The 17423-nt window shown below is 37.2% G+C and overlaps 1 protein-coding gene across 1 annotated transcript in view; it reads right to left on the bottom strand.

Annotated features, from left to right (window-relative positions):
* Window positions 1–4111: 4111 nt before the first annotated feature.
* LOC124799193 (chromodomain-helicase-DNA-binding protein 1) overlaps window positions 4112–17423 on the bottom strand; it is a 78846-nt gene continuing 65534 nt past the window's right edge. The window contains exons 29-30 of the mRNA XM_047262727.1: window positions 6188–6295; window positions 4112–6070 (exon numbers count right to left, since the gene is read on the bottom strand). Of these exons, the coding sequence (XP_047118683.1) occupies window positions 5821–6070; window positions 6188–6295 (358 nt within the window). The 3' untranslated portion in view covers window positions 4112–5820. The remainder of the gene's footprint in view (window positions 6071–6187; window positions 6296–17423) is intronic.

Raw genomic sequence — 17423 nt, forward strand, 5'->3', positions numbered from 1 at the left:
ACAGAAGGGCATTCCACTAAGGGACTGTCCCAGCCATTCCCCGGTTTAAATCCCATCAAGCAGGTGTGAGATGCAGTGGGGAGACATATTGCAGCCCACACATGCACCAATGACTATCCACAAGTTGTCAGCTATGATGGTGGAGGAATGGAACGCCCTACCACAAGAACTTACCAGCCTTGTGGCCAGCATGGGAGCACATTGCAGAGCATGCACTGCTGTCTGTCATGATCACACACCCTATTAAGAACCATGTCCCACCTTTTGTAACATCCAGTGAACCAACATAAATCTCAGCAACTTCAGTCTAATTTCTGTCTTTGAGTAAAAGTGTCATTTATGTTTGTGTCTATTACATATTTCCTTCAAGGTAGTAACATCCAGTGAACCAACATAAATCTCAGCAACTTCAGTCTAATTTCTGTCTTTGAGTAAAAGTGTCATTTATGTTTGTGTCTATTACATATTTCCTTGAAGGTAGCTTCTGTACTATATTTTAGCAGTTATTTCTATGTATGGTCCAGGTTTTATCAAGCTATGTCACTTGACAGTGACACATCATATGAAAGTTACTTTCATCCTTAAGTTTTGCACACCAGTTTAATTATGGAGTCAAACAGTTGTGAAATTACAAGGAGACAGAATGGGTAGCCATACTCATTTTCAGGGGACAAAAATCCAACTGCTGACAACAGAGGTCAGCTTCTACCAGTTTCTCCATTATTCTGTAAACAGTTTGTGTGGTAATTTGTGATCATGACTTATTTTATAACAGTTTGGAAATATTCACAAATGTCAGCACCTGCCTTCTTAGGAACTTCAAATTAATACATTCTTCTTGAAGCCTCATATAAATTGCATACAAAGTGGAAAAGTTCTGTAATGACAGGCTCTCCCAAAGATCTCAATAATTCTGAGGGAATGTTGTCTACTCTAGAGGCCTTCTTTCAGAATGTCTTTTAGTGTTCAGTCAAATTTTTGCAGTATTTTCCTTTGTACAGCCCTTCTATATATTCCTTCCAACCCTTTTTTCTTATCTTAGTACTAGTTTGGCATCCAAATTCTTAAAATATGCTTGTCTCCAAAGTTTTTTTTTTTTTTTCCCTGTAGGTGGTGTCTATCTTTCCCATAGTCATGCATGCTTCTACAGCTTTGCATTTCTCTTCTAGGCATTTTGCATTTTTGTTCAATTTCATTTTTTAGATATTGTTTACCTTTTATCTGATACACTTATTGTATTTTTTTACTTCCTCCTTTCATCAATTAAATTCAATATCTAGTGTTGTCAAAGGATTTCTGCTAGCCATCGTATTTTTGCCTCTGATGTCTTCACTGTTTCATCATTGATACTTACCCATTCTTCTTCAATTGTATTCCTGTCCACAGTTTAAGTTAATTATTGCCTAATGCTCCCTTTGAAACTCCCAACAACATCTGATTCTTTCAGTTTATCCAGGTCCCATCTCCTCAATTTCCTACCCATAACCAGTAAATTAGGGTCAGGATCAACATCTCCCCTGGAAATCTTTGCCTTACCATTAAATAATCTATCTCGTATCTTGCAGTTTCTTTGGGTCTCTCCATGTGCACAACATTCTTTAATGCTTCTTAAACCAAGTGTTAGGAATGATTAAATTGCGTCCTGTGCAAAATTCTACATGGCAGTTTCCTCTTTCACATTTTTGCCCCCAATACATCTTCTCTTACTCACCCCCCCCCCCCTCCCCCTCTCTCACCCCTTCCTCAACACATCTCCCTTATTTGTTTTAGTGTTTATAACCTGCACTTGACTGGCCGAATTTCCTGTTCTTCCTGCCATCACACTTCACTAATTCCCACTACACCTAACTTAAAATTATCCGTTTCCCATTTTAAATTCTCTAAGGCCGGTATTACACTATCAGATTTCTTTGTCAAACGGAACTTTGTCAAATGCCATCAAATATTTGACCAAATCTAGAGCCTCGCTGTAGATTTGATCAAAGAAGTCACTTGTCTTCTGTTCACTGCAATATGACGTTTACCACGTGGAGCACTAGCATCGCTGCAGCTTTCTGTCATCTGTAGTGTTTTTATAAACATTGCCGGTAAATACAATTGGTGTGTACCAACAACTATAAAATTAATAGAGATGTATGAAGCTGATGAGGCGCTTTACAACCTGAGGCACCCTGAATACGAAAATAGATTAAGAAGATTGGAGACCTGACCTGACCTAATCTAACCTAACCTAACCTAACCTATCTCTCTCCTGTAGCAAGGAATCGGAGTCTTACAGTGAGTCTGTCTTCTGCAGATATAGCAGTTCTTAAGTGAGTATTGTGCTTTATGAATGAGGATACACTTCACTGAGCACATACAGAAATTTACGCTCATCCATTCTTAAGTAATTGATGTACGACTTGACATCCTCCACTGTTAGCTCACCTAACAAGTTTTGTTGAATACTTTTATCATGTCTTCGTAAAACCCACAGCTTCACCCAGGTACGTTTCCTGTTTTTCCCCTGCTTCTCTTCCGCATGTGCACACAGTGCAATTGTGTTACATGCAACTACTGTGGTTAATAAGAAGTTGTTGTTGTCAGCCATCTTGAACTTTGGCCATCCACGATTCGTCATTATTTCCCAAAGTTTCTGCCTATCAACATCGTCAAAAGCTTTTTCAAAGCCAATAAAAGCAATGTGTGTTTCTTTATTATACTCTCTCTGTTTTTCTATTATTTGTTGTAGAATAAAAACTGCATCTATTATGGAGCGTCCTTTTCTAAAACCCATTTGTTCCTCATGCAGTACTGCTTCTGCTATGTTTTTAAGTCTTGTATTTAAAATCTTAGCATACACCTTGTATGCTGAGTCCAGTAAACCTATTCCCCTATAATTACTGCATAGGCTTTTATCTCCTTTTTAAAAATTGATATCACTCTAGCTGTTTTCCAGTCTTTGGGAATACTCTTCTTCTTCTTCCAACATTCGTTGAAGAGATGTAGCAGTCGTTTGTGTAGCATCATTCCTCCATATTTTAATAATTCAGCATTAATGCCATCACTTCCTGTTGCTTTTCTGTTCTTAAGTGACGTTAGTGTAGATGTTAATTCGTCAGACTGTATTTCATCTAATCCTTTCTCGTCTAGTTGTTCAATTTCAGTTTCTTGTGCTGTATTATCATACCATAAGTCACTGTAATGATTTATCCACTGTTCTTCTTCAATACTATTTATTTGTATCTTCTCTCTTCCTGTTATACCATGTAATTAATATACTATGTCACATTACGTATCTCATCCTAAAGTCTTGCAGAATAGTTTATCATCAGTTGCTGTCTTTCATGTTATTCTTTGTTACAGACTTGTGATATGTTACAGAGACAGAAATGAGATTTAGAAGAAATTGGTAGAAACTGTGAATAATTGGCACCCTGCTCTATAAGATGAAATGGAGGACAGGTCAGTTGTGGTGCATAATGTACTCGCTATTTTTCTTGGTCCTTTTTAGAAAGAAGTTTGGGGCATGTGAATGCCCCCTCCCATACAGATTGTTTCTTTTTTGTGAAGATGTTGTAAACAGCCTCTAAGATGAATCAGGAACTACTTCTCCACTCATTCTAGTACGAAAAGCCTGAACACAGTTGTGCAAAATAAAATAAAAATATCAGCAATGCTACTGCTCACAGTAATGCGAACTATGCAAAAAGGCAAAGCCAACTACCATTACACACAGAACACCATTACATCCAACCACTAAAACACTTACAGCCTGGTCTTAGAAGTTCTGTCAGTTCAGAAAATGATGGATGGAGACACCAAAAATTAATGTGTACATTGTATATGTTATTTGCCGTAATTTTTGGCAGTGGTTTTACAGTTTTCTCAAACAAATTTTCCTTTTGATACAGTTAATAGAGGTATTAACAATGCAGTGCAACTACAGTTTGAGGAGCAAACTCATCAACTCAGACACTGTAGGTACCCAATTTTCTGTTTTGTTTATCAAATTTATAGCTCACAGGATCATCTGTAAAGTGATTAGGTATACTAGTTTCTAAATCGTAAATACAAAATTATTATTCATCTTGTGGAACTTTTATTGCTAATTACATGTAGCAAAGTTTTCAGATATAATGCATACATAAAATTATACGACAACAGATCTTTGCCGCTGTGCTAAGTGAACAAACCAACAAATACTGACAGAAAATTATAAATAATTATTTCTTGGAAAGTCAAGCAGGAAATTTATTCAACATCTTGATTTTCTATCAAGCAAATAGCAAGAAAAATCAAAATCATAATCACATCATAGATAACAACAGCACAACTGAAACTACAATGGATTTGTATCACAGAGTTCACAACACAAAAAGCTTATGGAATGTCACTTTAAGCACTAATTGGTTATCAGGCACAGTGTGTTACAGTCTTACCATTTAATTACAAAGTAGTTATGATAATGCAGGTGATCTCTCCCCACCCACCCTAGAGACACATTGAGCACTATTGGAATATACAGGAAAACAACTCTAAATTTAAAGTTTCATCTGATAACAGTTACTCTTACCTTGTCACAAACAATGAAATACATGAGATCATTAAAACCAACACTAATTCAGAGCAGAAACAAAACACTAAGTAAATATGATTTCAATTTTTGGGCATTAAATTCAAAATTAAACTGCAGTTTCTGCTAGAAGCTATTATACAGGTACATCAGATCTGTAGCAAACGTAATCAGTTGAACAACTGTCAAGAATTACATATGCAGCAAAAAGAATAAAAATTAGCTTAACACATCTCTAGACAAAAGTCAACTGAATTATGAAAGCACTGCATAGCCTCACCTCTTTTAGGACAATATAATAAATAGACTTCATTCTACTACCACTTTGGTTAATTTCATGTCTTGTTATATATTAGGGTACCGACATGCCAATGAATGAAAAAAGAATAGAATTTTTTTCAAGAATAATAAGAAAATTGATATAATTAAAAATTAAACATTAAAATGAAGCCTGCAAGGAATTATGTTGAAAAATTGGTGGGGACTAAATGAACTATGTTGAAAAACTGGTGGCAACTAAATTTCATATTTCAGAATAAGGCATTCCAGTTTTTAATTTCTTTATTTGACTGTTTTAGGAAATTGTGTTTGTTTCACAATAACTAAGCATCTTTAGACTGTATAATGGTAACTGCCCTGAACTGATTTTCAAGCTCCTGCCCCAATATTCATAAACCAACTCTGTGCCTTGGAAACCATAGTGCTTATACCTTTCCATTTAGAGTTTTTTGACTAATGGAAATGGCTTCATTGCTTCCAGTACATTTGGAAACCTTTTTAATTCTCAGTTTTTTATGTACTTATGTTCACTATGATGGAGTTAAGGAAAGAGAAAAAAAGAGAAAAAAATCACACACACTCTTCCAGGTAACAAAACACATCATCACTGACTCACTTAAGTTTGACACTAAAAATCTTGAAAAACATTTCTTGACAAAGGAGCCTGTATACAGTCTTTGGAAGGAAATGTCATGCGCGCAATCTAAAAAATTATATTTGGAGCTTTATAATCACACTTTGTTTTGCTGTCAAATACAAATTAAGTATATGTACACGCAGTATATATTACTATTTTTCAATGTAAACACAGTTTAGCAGTCCATAAAAACTGATGAATGTCACACTGACGAAAATAAAAATTCACGATTACTATTCACAGTCGTACACGGCACTTGCCCATTTCGATAGTTCACTTCTCGTCTATTTTACAAACAATATACAAATATTTACAGTTGCTCATATTTTACACACGACATTGCACTTCACTACGAATTGGGAGGGGGTGGTCTCCGATCGTAATCTCTCTCGTAATCTCTTCGGTAATCCCTTTCCTTTCCCCCCCTCCAGTCAGGGGGAAAACCGCAGCCAGGGCCAGCAACACCCATTGGTCCAAACCTTTCCCTGGCATAATGTGATGGAGGAATTTCACTGGGAGGATAGCCAGGGCCTCCAGAAAATGATGAAGGAGGGGGAATATAGTGATTGCCATAGTTTGATGGTCCTGCTGCATGGAATCTGTAATGCAGTTATTTGCTTCAGTTACATTTGCAGAAAAACAGTCTTGGATTTTATATCAAGGAAAGCACAACATTTCAATTTACTTTATTGAACTAAAAAAAACAAAGCAGGTACCTTCTTTTATCCATTCGATGATTTCGATCCCTTTCTCTGTGGTAAGAGCCCCCAGACCCGGGTGGACGCTGGTAGCTGTCATACCTATCACGCTTGTGTTCACCAAATCTATAACATTAGAATAAAATTAATTAATAACAATAATGGAAAAGGAGCTGCAGAATATGTAGGAAATTTTCTTAAGCTAATGGATGAGAAACTATTTCAACAAAGACACTTGTGTGTGTGTGTGTGTGTGTGTGTGTGTGTGAGAGAGAGAGAGAGAGAGAGAGAGAGAGAGAGAGAGAGAGAGAGAGAGACTGATTTCGAAAACGAGGTACTGAGCAGTTGAGGAAGGGGTTGGCATTGCCATCCCCAAATTAAGGAAAAATGGTGGAGAGCGTAGGGAGGGAGCTGGTGTTATTCTCTAAGTTGACGAACATACTCCATTCATTTTGGTGAATATCAATAATATTATGAAAAGAATAGACTGCTAGTCACCATAAAGATGACACATTGAGTTGCAGACAAACACGATGAACAGACTGTTAAGTATAAGCTAAAGCCTTCTTCGGGAAAGACAAACGCAAACACATTCACACAAATAAGCACACCTCATATATTCGCAGGACTGCTATCTCTGGCCAGACTCTGGTACTCTCCCTCTAAAGCCTATACACTTGCATTCAGGCCTGGCCCTGGCCAGAATTAGCACTAATGTGTGTGTGTGTGTGTGTGTGTGTGTGTGTGTGTGAGGCATTTGCTAAAGGCCTATATGTAACAGTCTTTTCATCGTGCCTGTCTGCAACTCAACTTGTCATCTTTAAGGTGAGTATCAAACTATCCCTTTCATGATATTGGTGAAGTAAGGCACAAGGCATGGAAAAATTCTTGAAAGTTTCACAAAGGCCTAAAGGACTGGACAGTGTTTGATATTTTCTCAGGAATGAAAAGGCACATAAATTACCTTTCCGCAAATTTTTTTATTGACAGCAAGGGAAATCAGCACTTTCTCACTCCCATGCCCCTACATGAATGTTGTTGCTATAGGAGTTTTTTCAAAATACCTCTCATGTCAATCTGCACTGAATTTCATATTTGATTTGTACTGGGTGAAACTCCTTAATCATCATACAATACTGTTACTACTTTAATTGGCAACAGAATTCTGCATCTTCTGGGCTCAAGCAAAGAAACATTTATGGCATATTTTGGCTGTACCGATTCCTTCCCTTACTCGCTTACACATGCAGACAAATTCATTAAGCAAAGGGAGGACTAATAGTTTTCAGATGCTGCTACAAGAAATGGATACTTACAGAAACTTTAACACTGATCACTTGTAAGTACCCTAACATCTCTCATCATTTAGAGCATTCTCTCTCTCTCTCTCTCTCTCTCTCTATATATATATATATATATATATATATATATATATATATGAATATAATAGAGGGAAACATTCCACGTGGGAATTTACAAATGTCTGCTTGTGTCTGTGTATGTGTGGATGGATATGTGTGTGTGTGCGAGTGTATACCTGTCCTTTTTTCCCCCTAAGGTAAGTCTTTCCGCTCCCGGGATTGGAATGACTCCTTACCATCTCCCTTAAAACCCATATCCTTTTGTCTTTCCTTCTCCTTCCCTCTTTCCTGACGAGGCAACCATTGGTTGCGAAAGCTAGAATTTTGTGTGTATGTTTGTGTGTCTATCGACCTGCCAGCGCTTTTGTTTGGTAAGTTTCATCATCTTTCTTTTTATATATATATATATATATATATATATATATATATATATATATATATATAAAAAGAAAGATGCTGGCAGGTCGATAGACACACAAACAAACACAAACATACACAAAAAATTCTAGCTTTCGCAACCAATGGTTGCCTCGTCAGGAAAGAGGGAAGGAGAAGGAAAGACAAAAGGATATGGGTTTTAAGGGAGAGGGTAAGGAGTCATTCCAATCCCGGGAGCGGAAAGACTTACCTTTTTAGATATACCTTACCTTTTTAGATATAGATATATTTTTCCCACGTGGAATGTTTCCCTCTATTATATATATATATATATATATATATATATATATATATATATATATATATATATATATATTTGCAGCTATAATGAATCTATGAAATTTGCTTTTACAGAAATCAGTTTCAAAGTAACACAACAGTGCCTATAATTAAAGCTGTAATAAGTAGATCCTCCACCCTTAGCAGAACTGCCAAAGCTGTGCCTCCCCCCCCCCCCCCCCAAATTACCTTTTGGCAATTTTTTTTCTACGAAGATTTAGCGAATTTTATCATTTTGTAAGTAGGTTCAATAAAGTGATGCAGTATTGTCAAATATACTTACCAGTAATTGAAATACAGTGAGGAAAAATATTGCAGACAACAAATTGAATGTATCACTGTGATAATAAAATTATACATTGTACAAGCTTTATAAAGAAACTGAAAGTAAAAAAACCACCCCTTATTGTTTATGGCCACTAGTATACACTGGTTTTGTTATAACGTGTACTAAAAAACAGATTTTATTTGCTGCTCATAAATTGCTGACAGTTGATAAATTATTAATTAGGATTAAAAGAAAAGAAGATATAACTAAAAATTGAGAAAATATTCGTTTCAGAAATTGTGTTTTACTATAATTTTGCCCTTCAATGCCTTGTTTTGAGTGAAGTAAACTCAGTTATTACGTCACTGGAGTCAAGTTTAGCAGCTGTATTGTATCTATCAACCACATAGCTAAATCTGACAGTCTGCATTCACCCATAATTGACCTTAAGTAGGTTTCTATTACCTTCAATGTGCTGAAACCTCATTCACTATGTGCTGTAGTCACTGGCATTGTCATAAATATCCTCAAAGCTATTTTGATAATCATCTCTTAAACCATACCTTGAAAAAAAACTTCGAACTATCCAAATGGGAAGCTGTGTCAAAGACCTTAATCAGCTCTTTCACCTGGATCTTGACAGCAGCTATTTCATTAACTAGCTACATGGTGCCAATACCTTTGCTACATTTGGCACCAAAATCAGCTGCATCTTTTTCAAGATAAGATACAGAGCTTACATTTAGAGCACTTCCAGACGAGACAATTCTACTGAATAATACGTTTGTTCACGTGACCATCTTTCGCAGCAGCTGTTAACATCTGCTATTACAGGTTATCTTTTTAATTAGACTGCAGTCAGCTCAAGACAGATAACCTATAATAACAAATTCTACTGAATACTTTGAAACAGTGCATCACAAACAGTTTCTCAGCACAGATCAAGTGTTCTGTTTCTCCAACCACCCTCTCCACCTTTCTCAAAATGTTAACAGTAAAACCACACTGGATGGGTATACAATTACGTATTTCCACCCACCTTCTTGCCACAGATGTTTAAATTTTTTTTGCCAAACAAGGTGGCAAATTCAATGCTATATCAGGGTAGCACTCTTTCTTTGCAGTGAATTATCAGCACAGTCCAGCAGCTTCATTTTTTGCTACAAACTCAAAAGAGATTAATATGAGCAGATCCTCTGAAACATTACATCAATGAAGTGCAATACTTATCATGTATCTCTCTAGCCCATTTACATTTCCAATCTGTCATTTAGTGTTTGTTACAAAAGATAACTCTTGCTCATAATTTCTGAATATATTGTTCTTGGTGAACCTCCTAAAAATATTATTAAAATTTCTTTAGTTATTACCTTCAGGGTGACTCTGCACGTAGTGTAGTTTTACAAGCAGGTTAAAGTGTAAAATGTAGAGTGCACATTGCAACTGTGCATACATTCATGTGATAAGCCTTGTTTTATCATCTCATGATCAGTTTGCATATGAGTTACTCATAACATCCAAAGCTTGAACTAACACTGTGTAATAATCTTTACAGCATAACAACTTAATAGTGAAAATAATAAGTTTAAAATTTCAGAACACAGCCATGTCAATTGGAAAAGTAATACAGGGTGCAGATATCTACCAATGAAAGCATTATATTCATATGTGCACATGCAGTCGTGCTCAATTTTTCCTGTGAGCTTATACTGTTCTGATACATTGTTTAGTACACCGAAACACAATACCAGTAAAGGGATGTACTCTCTTGGGGTAACAGTAGCATGCACAGTGATTAATATTACTTGCCAAAGCAAACTTTAGATTGATCGGTTTTAAGCAACATTGCGTGTACCTCCAAGAAACAGAAACAGAGATCCTAACATTCTAACTCGAGTATTCATACAAGTGAATGTGGGCAGGAAACTTGCACTGTATAGTTACCACTTCAAGAATGAATGAGACATGCTCAAACACGGCAGGCAGTCAGTTGTATATGGGCTGGTGTTGCACAAGCTGTGCTTTGCCTACCAAGGAATGGCCACTTGTTAAATTTATCGTAACATCGACCACTAGTGAAGCCACACACCTGAATGTGATGACAGTAAAGATTTTTGTCTCTTTATTATACTGACAATTTTGTAATAAAATAAAGCTTCTATAAGAATTTTCCTCCCTCTAAATTTCAACAGCTTCCATGCTTGAAACCATGATTGCACCTATGTTGCAAATCATACACCTGTGTGTGATATTTGTTTCTGCAACAAAGAGAAGTAGAACAACTTACTTGACTTCAAACTTTTGTATGCACTTTTCACCTCCTTTTCCACTGGCATGTGTCCTTCCATCTCTTTCTGATCTTCTGCAAATGCAATGGCATCAACAGCAAGTTGCTGCACCTGTATGTGAAGACTTTCCTGTTTGCATAGCGAGGTGACAATGCACACTGCTTTCTCAATAGGAACGTGGCTGCACCTAGTACAATGACCAGGCCAGTTCCCACTATGGCCACGTCAACGTATCGCTTGTCCACTAATACTGACTTTAATAAGATAGCAGTGTGAGAAACACGTTTCAGAATGGCTACTCTCTCTTTCAATGTTCTGATGATGACATAACAACAACTTCGTCACAGGAAATGTTGGAAGAGGTATATAAGTGGAAACAGGATTACAGATTGGCCAAATGAAGTGTGTGCCTGGAGGCAGAATTGTGCCATCTTGTACTGCAGCAAGAGAGAGAAAGAGCTAGACGAGAACTCAGTGTAAACAGAAAATTGAACGATCAGAATGCTTCTCCTCTGCAGAGAAATAATACAAATTTGTGACAAACAAAGGCATCTTGGTATAACTGAAAACAATTTAATGATGAGGAAATGTCAGAGCATGTACACAGTAATATCAAAGTTAACATTTATGTCCTGTTGCTTCACAGTACTGTAACTCAAAGAAATCAAATATGATGCCCAAACTAGCTTTGCAAAGACATATCATGCTCAAAGTGTTTATTTGCTATAGCACTGCTAAAAGAAAAACACAGAGAATACAATTTACCAATGTACATCGCTTCTACCGAACATAAACGCAAACGAGAAAACACACACTAGAATTCTAGATGACACCACACAAGCCAAGATAAGCTGTGACCTTAGACAAGGTTGTCCACTGTCATCAACACAATTTCATTTTTATGTTGATGTCATTAATGAATGGTAGAAGAAAATAACTATATATTTCAAAATGAATGACATCACTCTAAATAAAATGCTCTTTGCGATTGATCAAGTGATTTTAGCAGACTCAGAGGACGATCTCCAATGACGACGACATATACTTGTGAAAGTAGTACAGGAATATAATTTGAATATCCCTACAATGTAGAGTAAAGTGATGGTATTCCAAAGAAATGAGCTAATCTTGACCAATATAGTTATCACCAACAAAACAACTGAGCGGGTCAACAAGTTTTATATCTAACAATGTTGCGATGTTACCTGTTCGTCACATCACTACATCACTTCAAAAAGCTACAAAAGTTTCAGATTTAGTGTGGAACAATAAAGTGGGACTTTCGGAATAGCATACAGGAGACACTTGCAATATTTTAAAAAGTAATGGCCTTGGCAAAACTGCTTTGTGGAAATGAATGCTGGATGGACTCTAATGCAACAAGACACCAGAGGTATAGAAAGTGCAGAAATAAAATTCCTTAGAAGCATGATGGGCTGCACCTCATTGGATAAGAAAGGAAGTGAAGACATTAGAAGAGAACATAAGACATTTAACTTCAATGAGGAAATAATAAAATACAGAACGAAATGGAGGGAACATGTGGCAAGAATGGATGGGGTGAGAATACTACAGATGTTGCTCAACTACAAGCTGAAACATATAAGCAGCAATGTTGATTGGCCATAGAAGAGGTGGCTAGATCAATACTTCTGAGGGCAGAACAAAGCAATAATACTTTAATCCTTGATCATAATGATGCATCACACCTGTTGTGTTGCATGTACAGACTTTGAGTATGTTGTTACGCCATTGAAAGAAACTTTCAGAGTAGTGATGCTGAAATGTAAGTGTTTCATTCTTACTAGAGTAACAACAAAATACCTTATGCATAAGTAAGGGCTACTTCCAGTGCTCTTAGAACACCATGTACTTGAGCAATGCCAGGGCCTATTGCAGAGAATACGTTTGTTTACTTGAGCATTCTACTTAGATGAACAGAATCAGCAAAATGACTAACAACTCCTGTAATATTATAAAACTGCCACAGGAGGTCCCTCTCCTCCCACCCACCTGCCTAACAGCAGACGTACCAACCAAAACTTGGGAGCAGTGAAAGTACTGTCTGGAGGGGCGTGTAAATTACTTATCCCCACCTTTTACGGCAGCTTCCTCCAGTACTGAGTCAGCAGAAATTGGCAAAAGTCTGATGCCTTCAGTCAAAGAGTATATTTGTTTCAGCATCCGCCAACCTTTGAATCTTACAAAACCAACCAGCTACGTGCAATACCAGGGTAAAGTAGCTGCAAGAACACTGTTGGATATGAGTGAGCTGTTCGGTGGCAGCTATGTGAACCAAGCAGAATGTTGCTAAATAAATAATGTTAGCAACAGATGGCTCTTGGATAATAGTCATGTGTTTATGAGTAGTAACTTTCCGAGTCTTTAAGCAGTTGAAGTCCCTTCAAATGCTCAATTACTTTATAAATGAGTTAATATGTTAGAGTTAGATATTTGACATTAAGCATGTAAGCTAGAAAAAGTTCAGAAAATATCTGAAATTATGCTTAAAGTTTGTTGGAACTTGTTAAATGTTCTCATTATGGAGTACTAGATGAATAGAGAGCTGGTATCTTGAGCTTCATTTTAAGTAAAAGCAAGTTTTTCATGCATCTCAGTGTTTATGACATCATGTCTCCTGAACTTTGTCATACAATGTTATAACTTTACAGGTATATTCGGTGGTATAAGTTGACCTGCAAAGTGTGTTGCAAATAGAGTTTGTAGTAAAGAAGCCTAATGCTGGAGTTTCACTGCAAGAACAGTGAAGATGTAGTAAGTGCTGAACTTCCGTCCTTACATCTTTAATGAGAGCAGTTGGGATAGGGGGGAGAGGTTAGGTTTGTCTGAGAGAAAAAATTTCATACATAATTGAAATTTTGTTTAAAGTTTAATATTTTGAACAAGGCTGTGCTTCAGTAACTGTCAGAGATCAGTAAATGAATCCAAAGCAACCAACCAGTTGCAACAAAAGGTGGTTTTATTCAACCTTTTACCACGGTTTTGACGCACGTAAATCTGTCTTCTTCAGAAAAAACTTGTAACAAAATTTCACATTGGAAATCAAAATAATGAAGTGATCTGACATTTATCCAATGAAAATATGCTGTCAGTGCACATCATTATGGGCATTATAACATATGCTGACCCCTACAATCTGGATTTGCAAGTAAAAGTAGTTAAAATCCAGAAATAGAACCCATCAAATGGATTTTAACTACTTTTACTTCATAAGCCCTGATCATATCTTATGTTAAAAGTTTAACACAATAAGAGAAGTATTACATTTAGAAACTGTGTGTCTGTCTTGAAGCAGCATAACTGACAGTATACAAATACACAGACTATACTCATCCAGTACTTAAGAATGAGAGTGCTTAGCGACTTCCAACAAACTTTACACATAATTTCAAACATTTACAAAACTTGCTGTAATGAAGGCTAATCCAGTTGCAGACAGGCACAATTAAAAGACACGTACATATATTTTTTGGTCACAGCCTTTATCAGTAAGAGACACACACACCATTCACACACACACACACACAACGGCCAATTCCACCATCTTGCGCTGAGATGCAGGAACTGGCGATTGTGTGCACGTGAGGTGTGCTTGCTTGTGTGTACGAATGCTGTGTGTCTCTCTTTTATTGATGAAGGCCATGGGCGAAGGCTTTACGTAAGTGTCTTTTAATTGTGCCTGTTTGCAACATGACATGTCTTCTTTACAGTAAGTAGCAATCTGTCTCTTCCTACATTGTAATTTCCTACACAGAGTTTCCATTGTTTGATTTACAAAACTTATTCTCACCGACACCCACCAAGGTAATAGCCTGCAACAAAATGTTAAGCAAACACAGTGGAATGTGGGCCACTGACCACTAGTAAAGCAGCAGGGTTCATTAGGTCATGATGAACAGAGCCTCACGTCATTGCCTCCTGCCCATCTCCATAATTACTGCAGTTCTCCAGCTCTGAATTCAGTTGGTCATTAGGTTTGGTGGTGTTCATACCAAAGCACTTGATTCAATGATTATTATGGTGTAGTGACATCCATATATTAAATGTTCCAGCACGTCTCATGAATATGCAGCTTGTTGTTACTGAGATGGCAACATCCAAATAACCATGACCTGCCACTCGTATGACTCGCATTACCCACCTACCACATCACTGATGGTGAGGTTGAGAGTCCTCCAATACCAGTCCATTTTGCGGTGTTTATTGAACTAATTTCATTGGCACTGCTGGGTGAGAGGGCCGTCCGGAGCCTCAGTATCTGATTGGTGCTGCAGGCATTTCTCTTTCGGTGCTGCAGGCACTTCCGGTTCCGGGTACCAGGACCTACCTGTCTGCTGAGGCCAGGGTCAGCTGACTACATGGCTTACAATGAGGAGGTACGTCCCAGTGAGTCACAGCAGGTTACCATCATCTTCCAGAATGGGATCGAGGAACAACGACACAGTGTGGGGGAATAATATCACACTACAGCTTCATCTGCCAGACAGTAGCTCGCAAGACTTTGGCCAAATAGCTGGTTTAGAAGCCTTTGCTACCACAAAAGCCGAGCCAACAACAGAAGATAGTGAAATCCCCCTGTGGCACTGACAGAAGGTGTCAGCTGGGGCTGATGTGATGACATAGAACTGCAAATCTGAAAGACTAAATGTTAACTTGCTTATCATGGTTTACTAGTGCCAAAAGACATTCAACAGGTTCCACAACACCATTCTGACTATGAGATGAATCCACTCGGCACCCGTACACTTCTTTACTACAAACTTTATACACAACATAGTTTTCAAACAATATCCACACATACCACTGAATGTACCTGCAAAATTATATCATTATACAACATGTAGTTCAGAGGTATTACATCATAAACATTGAGATGTGTGAAAAATTTCCTTTTGCTCAAATTAAATACCAGATTACCCAGATCATATTCATCTAGTGTTTCATAATAAGAGCACTTTGCAACTTCCAACAAACTCTAACCACAATTTAAAACATTTTCTAAAAATTCTCTCACTTACATGTCAAATATTTAATACATTAAGTCATTTCTTAAGTAATCACATGTTTGAAGCCGTTTTATATGTGTCAGTTCGATTCTTTAAAGAATCAGGGGTTTACTGGTAATTGCAACTTGGAGGAAGCTGCACGTCAGAAATGACAACTTGACAATAGTGTGCATTTACAGTCACAGGAAGAGGAAATATGCTTCTTCTCATATGCAGAAGATAGGAAAATGAGGGATAGGAAAATGAGGGATAGGAGCACTCACGCACCACTCTCTGCTAATTTTTAAACTGCTTTTCTTTGTTGTTGTTTTCACAGTCCGTTTTTGTGTCCATCACCACTCTATGCTTACACCTTTGACTAGGGTCTTATGTTGCTGCACTTTCAGTGTGGTCCTGCCTATAACGATTCTAAGAAAGAATGTGAATACTAATCGCTATGTTCATACTTGGTGGTTAATTACAAAACAGTGTATCTGTCTTTTCCTTTTTGCATTTGTTGTTTCCTTTGCCTTTTCCCGTCACTAAAAGAGATGTGTGGTATCATTAGAAGAGGTTTATTTCACAAAACGAGAGCTGTAAACAAAAGACAGCCATGTTACTAATAAAATGGCCTAAAACATTAATTTCTTTGGAGATACTTTTGAATAGAGTAGGAGATGCCCTACAAAAGGCCTTTAATTCAGTCTTAAACTTCACTGCATTACCTTCAAGACATTTAATATGCTTTTGCAGTTTTTGAATACACGTGTTCTCGTGTACCTGACTCATTTCTGAACTAAAGTTAAGTCCATGAAGTATTTGTAGAGGGTGTTTCAGTCCTCATGTTATACTACGCATCACACTATTTTTGAAAGAAGGGAAATCCTGATGCTGACGTGGGACACCAATGAACATATATATTGTGAGACAGCTGTTAAAATACCATGATATAATTCTTATAATATGCTTTTGTATTATGAGAATACTTTCCTCTTAAAAAGAATATGCCTCACAATATAGTTCTGTAACTCATTAGTGAATGCAAATATGCTTAAGAAACTAGTTTCTTGCCGGCTGCGGTGGTCAAGCGGTTCTAGGCGCTTTGCGCGACTGCTACGGTCGCAGGTTTGAATCCTGCCTTGGGCGTGGATGAGTGTGATGTCCTCAGGTTAGTTAGGTTTAAGTAGTTCTAAGTTCTAGGGGACTGATGACCTCAGATGTTAAGTCCCATAGTGCTCAGAGCCATTTGAACCAAACTAGTTTCTTCATTTTTAAAGCACTTATTGCAGTAATCATGGGTACTGCAAATGCAGCTGAACAAAATGTGCTTCAATAATTTTAGGGTGTGGGTTTTTCAGTTAAAGTTGAATTCTGTTTGTAGTCCCAAAAGCTTAACTCTTTCAACTTCCTAAATTTTGTTGTTTGTGAAGTTTTATGGTAAGTACTGACTGTATGTACTGGGCCTTGTCAAAATTTACAGACAATCCATTTGCCTCAAGCCAGCTGTTGATGTTTCTGAATATTCTATTGGCTCCATTTTCAGCAAGAATACTTCCACTACTTTTTCTTCCTATTTTAATATTCGCAAAATGCAACTGGCAGATCATTTATATT

This window comes from Schistocerca piceifrons, chromosome 5 (assembly GCF_021461385.2).
Source record: "Schistocerca piceifrons isolate TAMUIC-IGC-003096 chromosome 5, iqSchPice1.1, whole genome shotgun sequence".
NCBI classification, from domain to species: Eukaryota; Metazoa; Arthropoda; class Insecta; order Orthoptera; family Acrididae; genus Schistocerca; species Schistocerca piceifrons.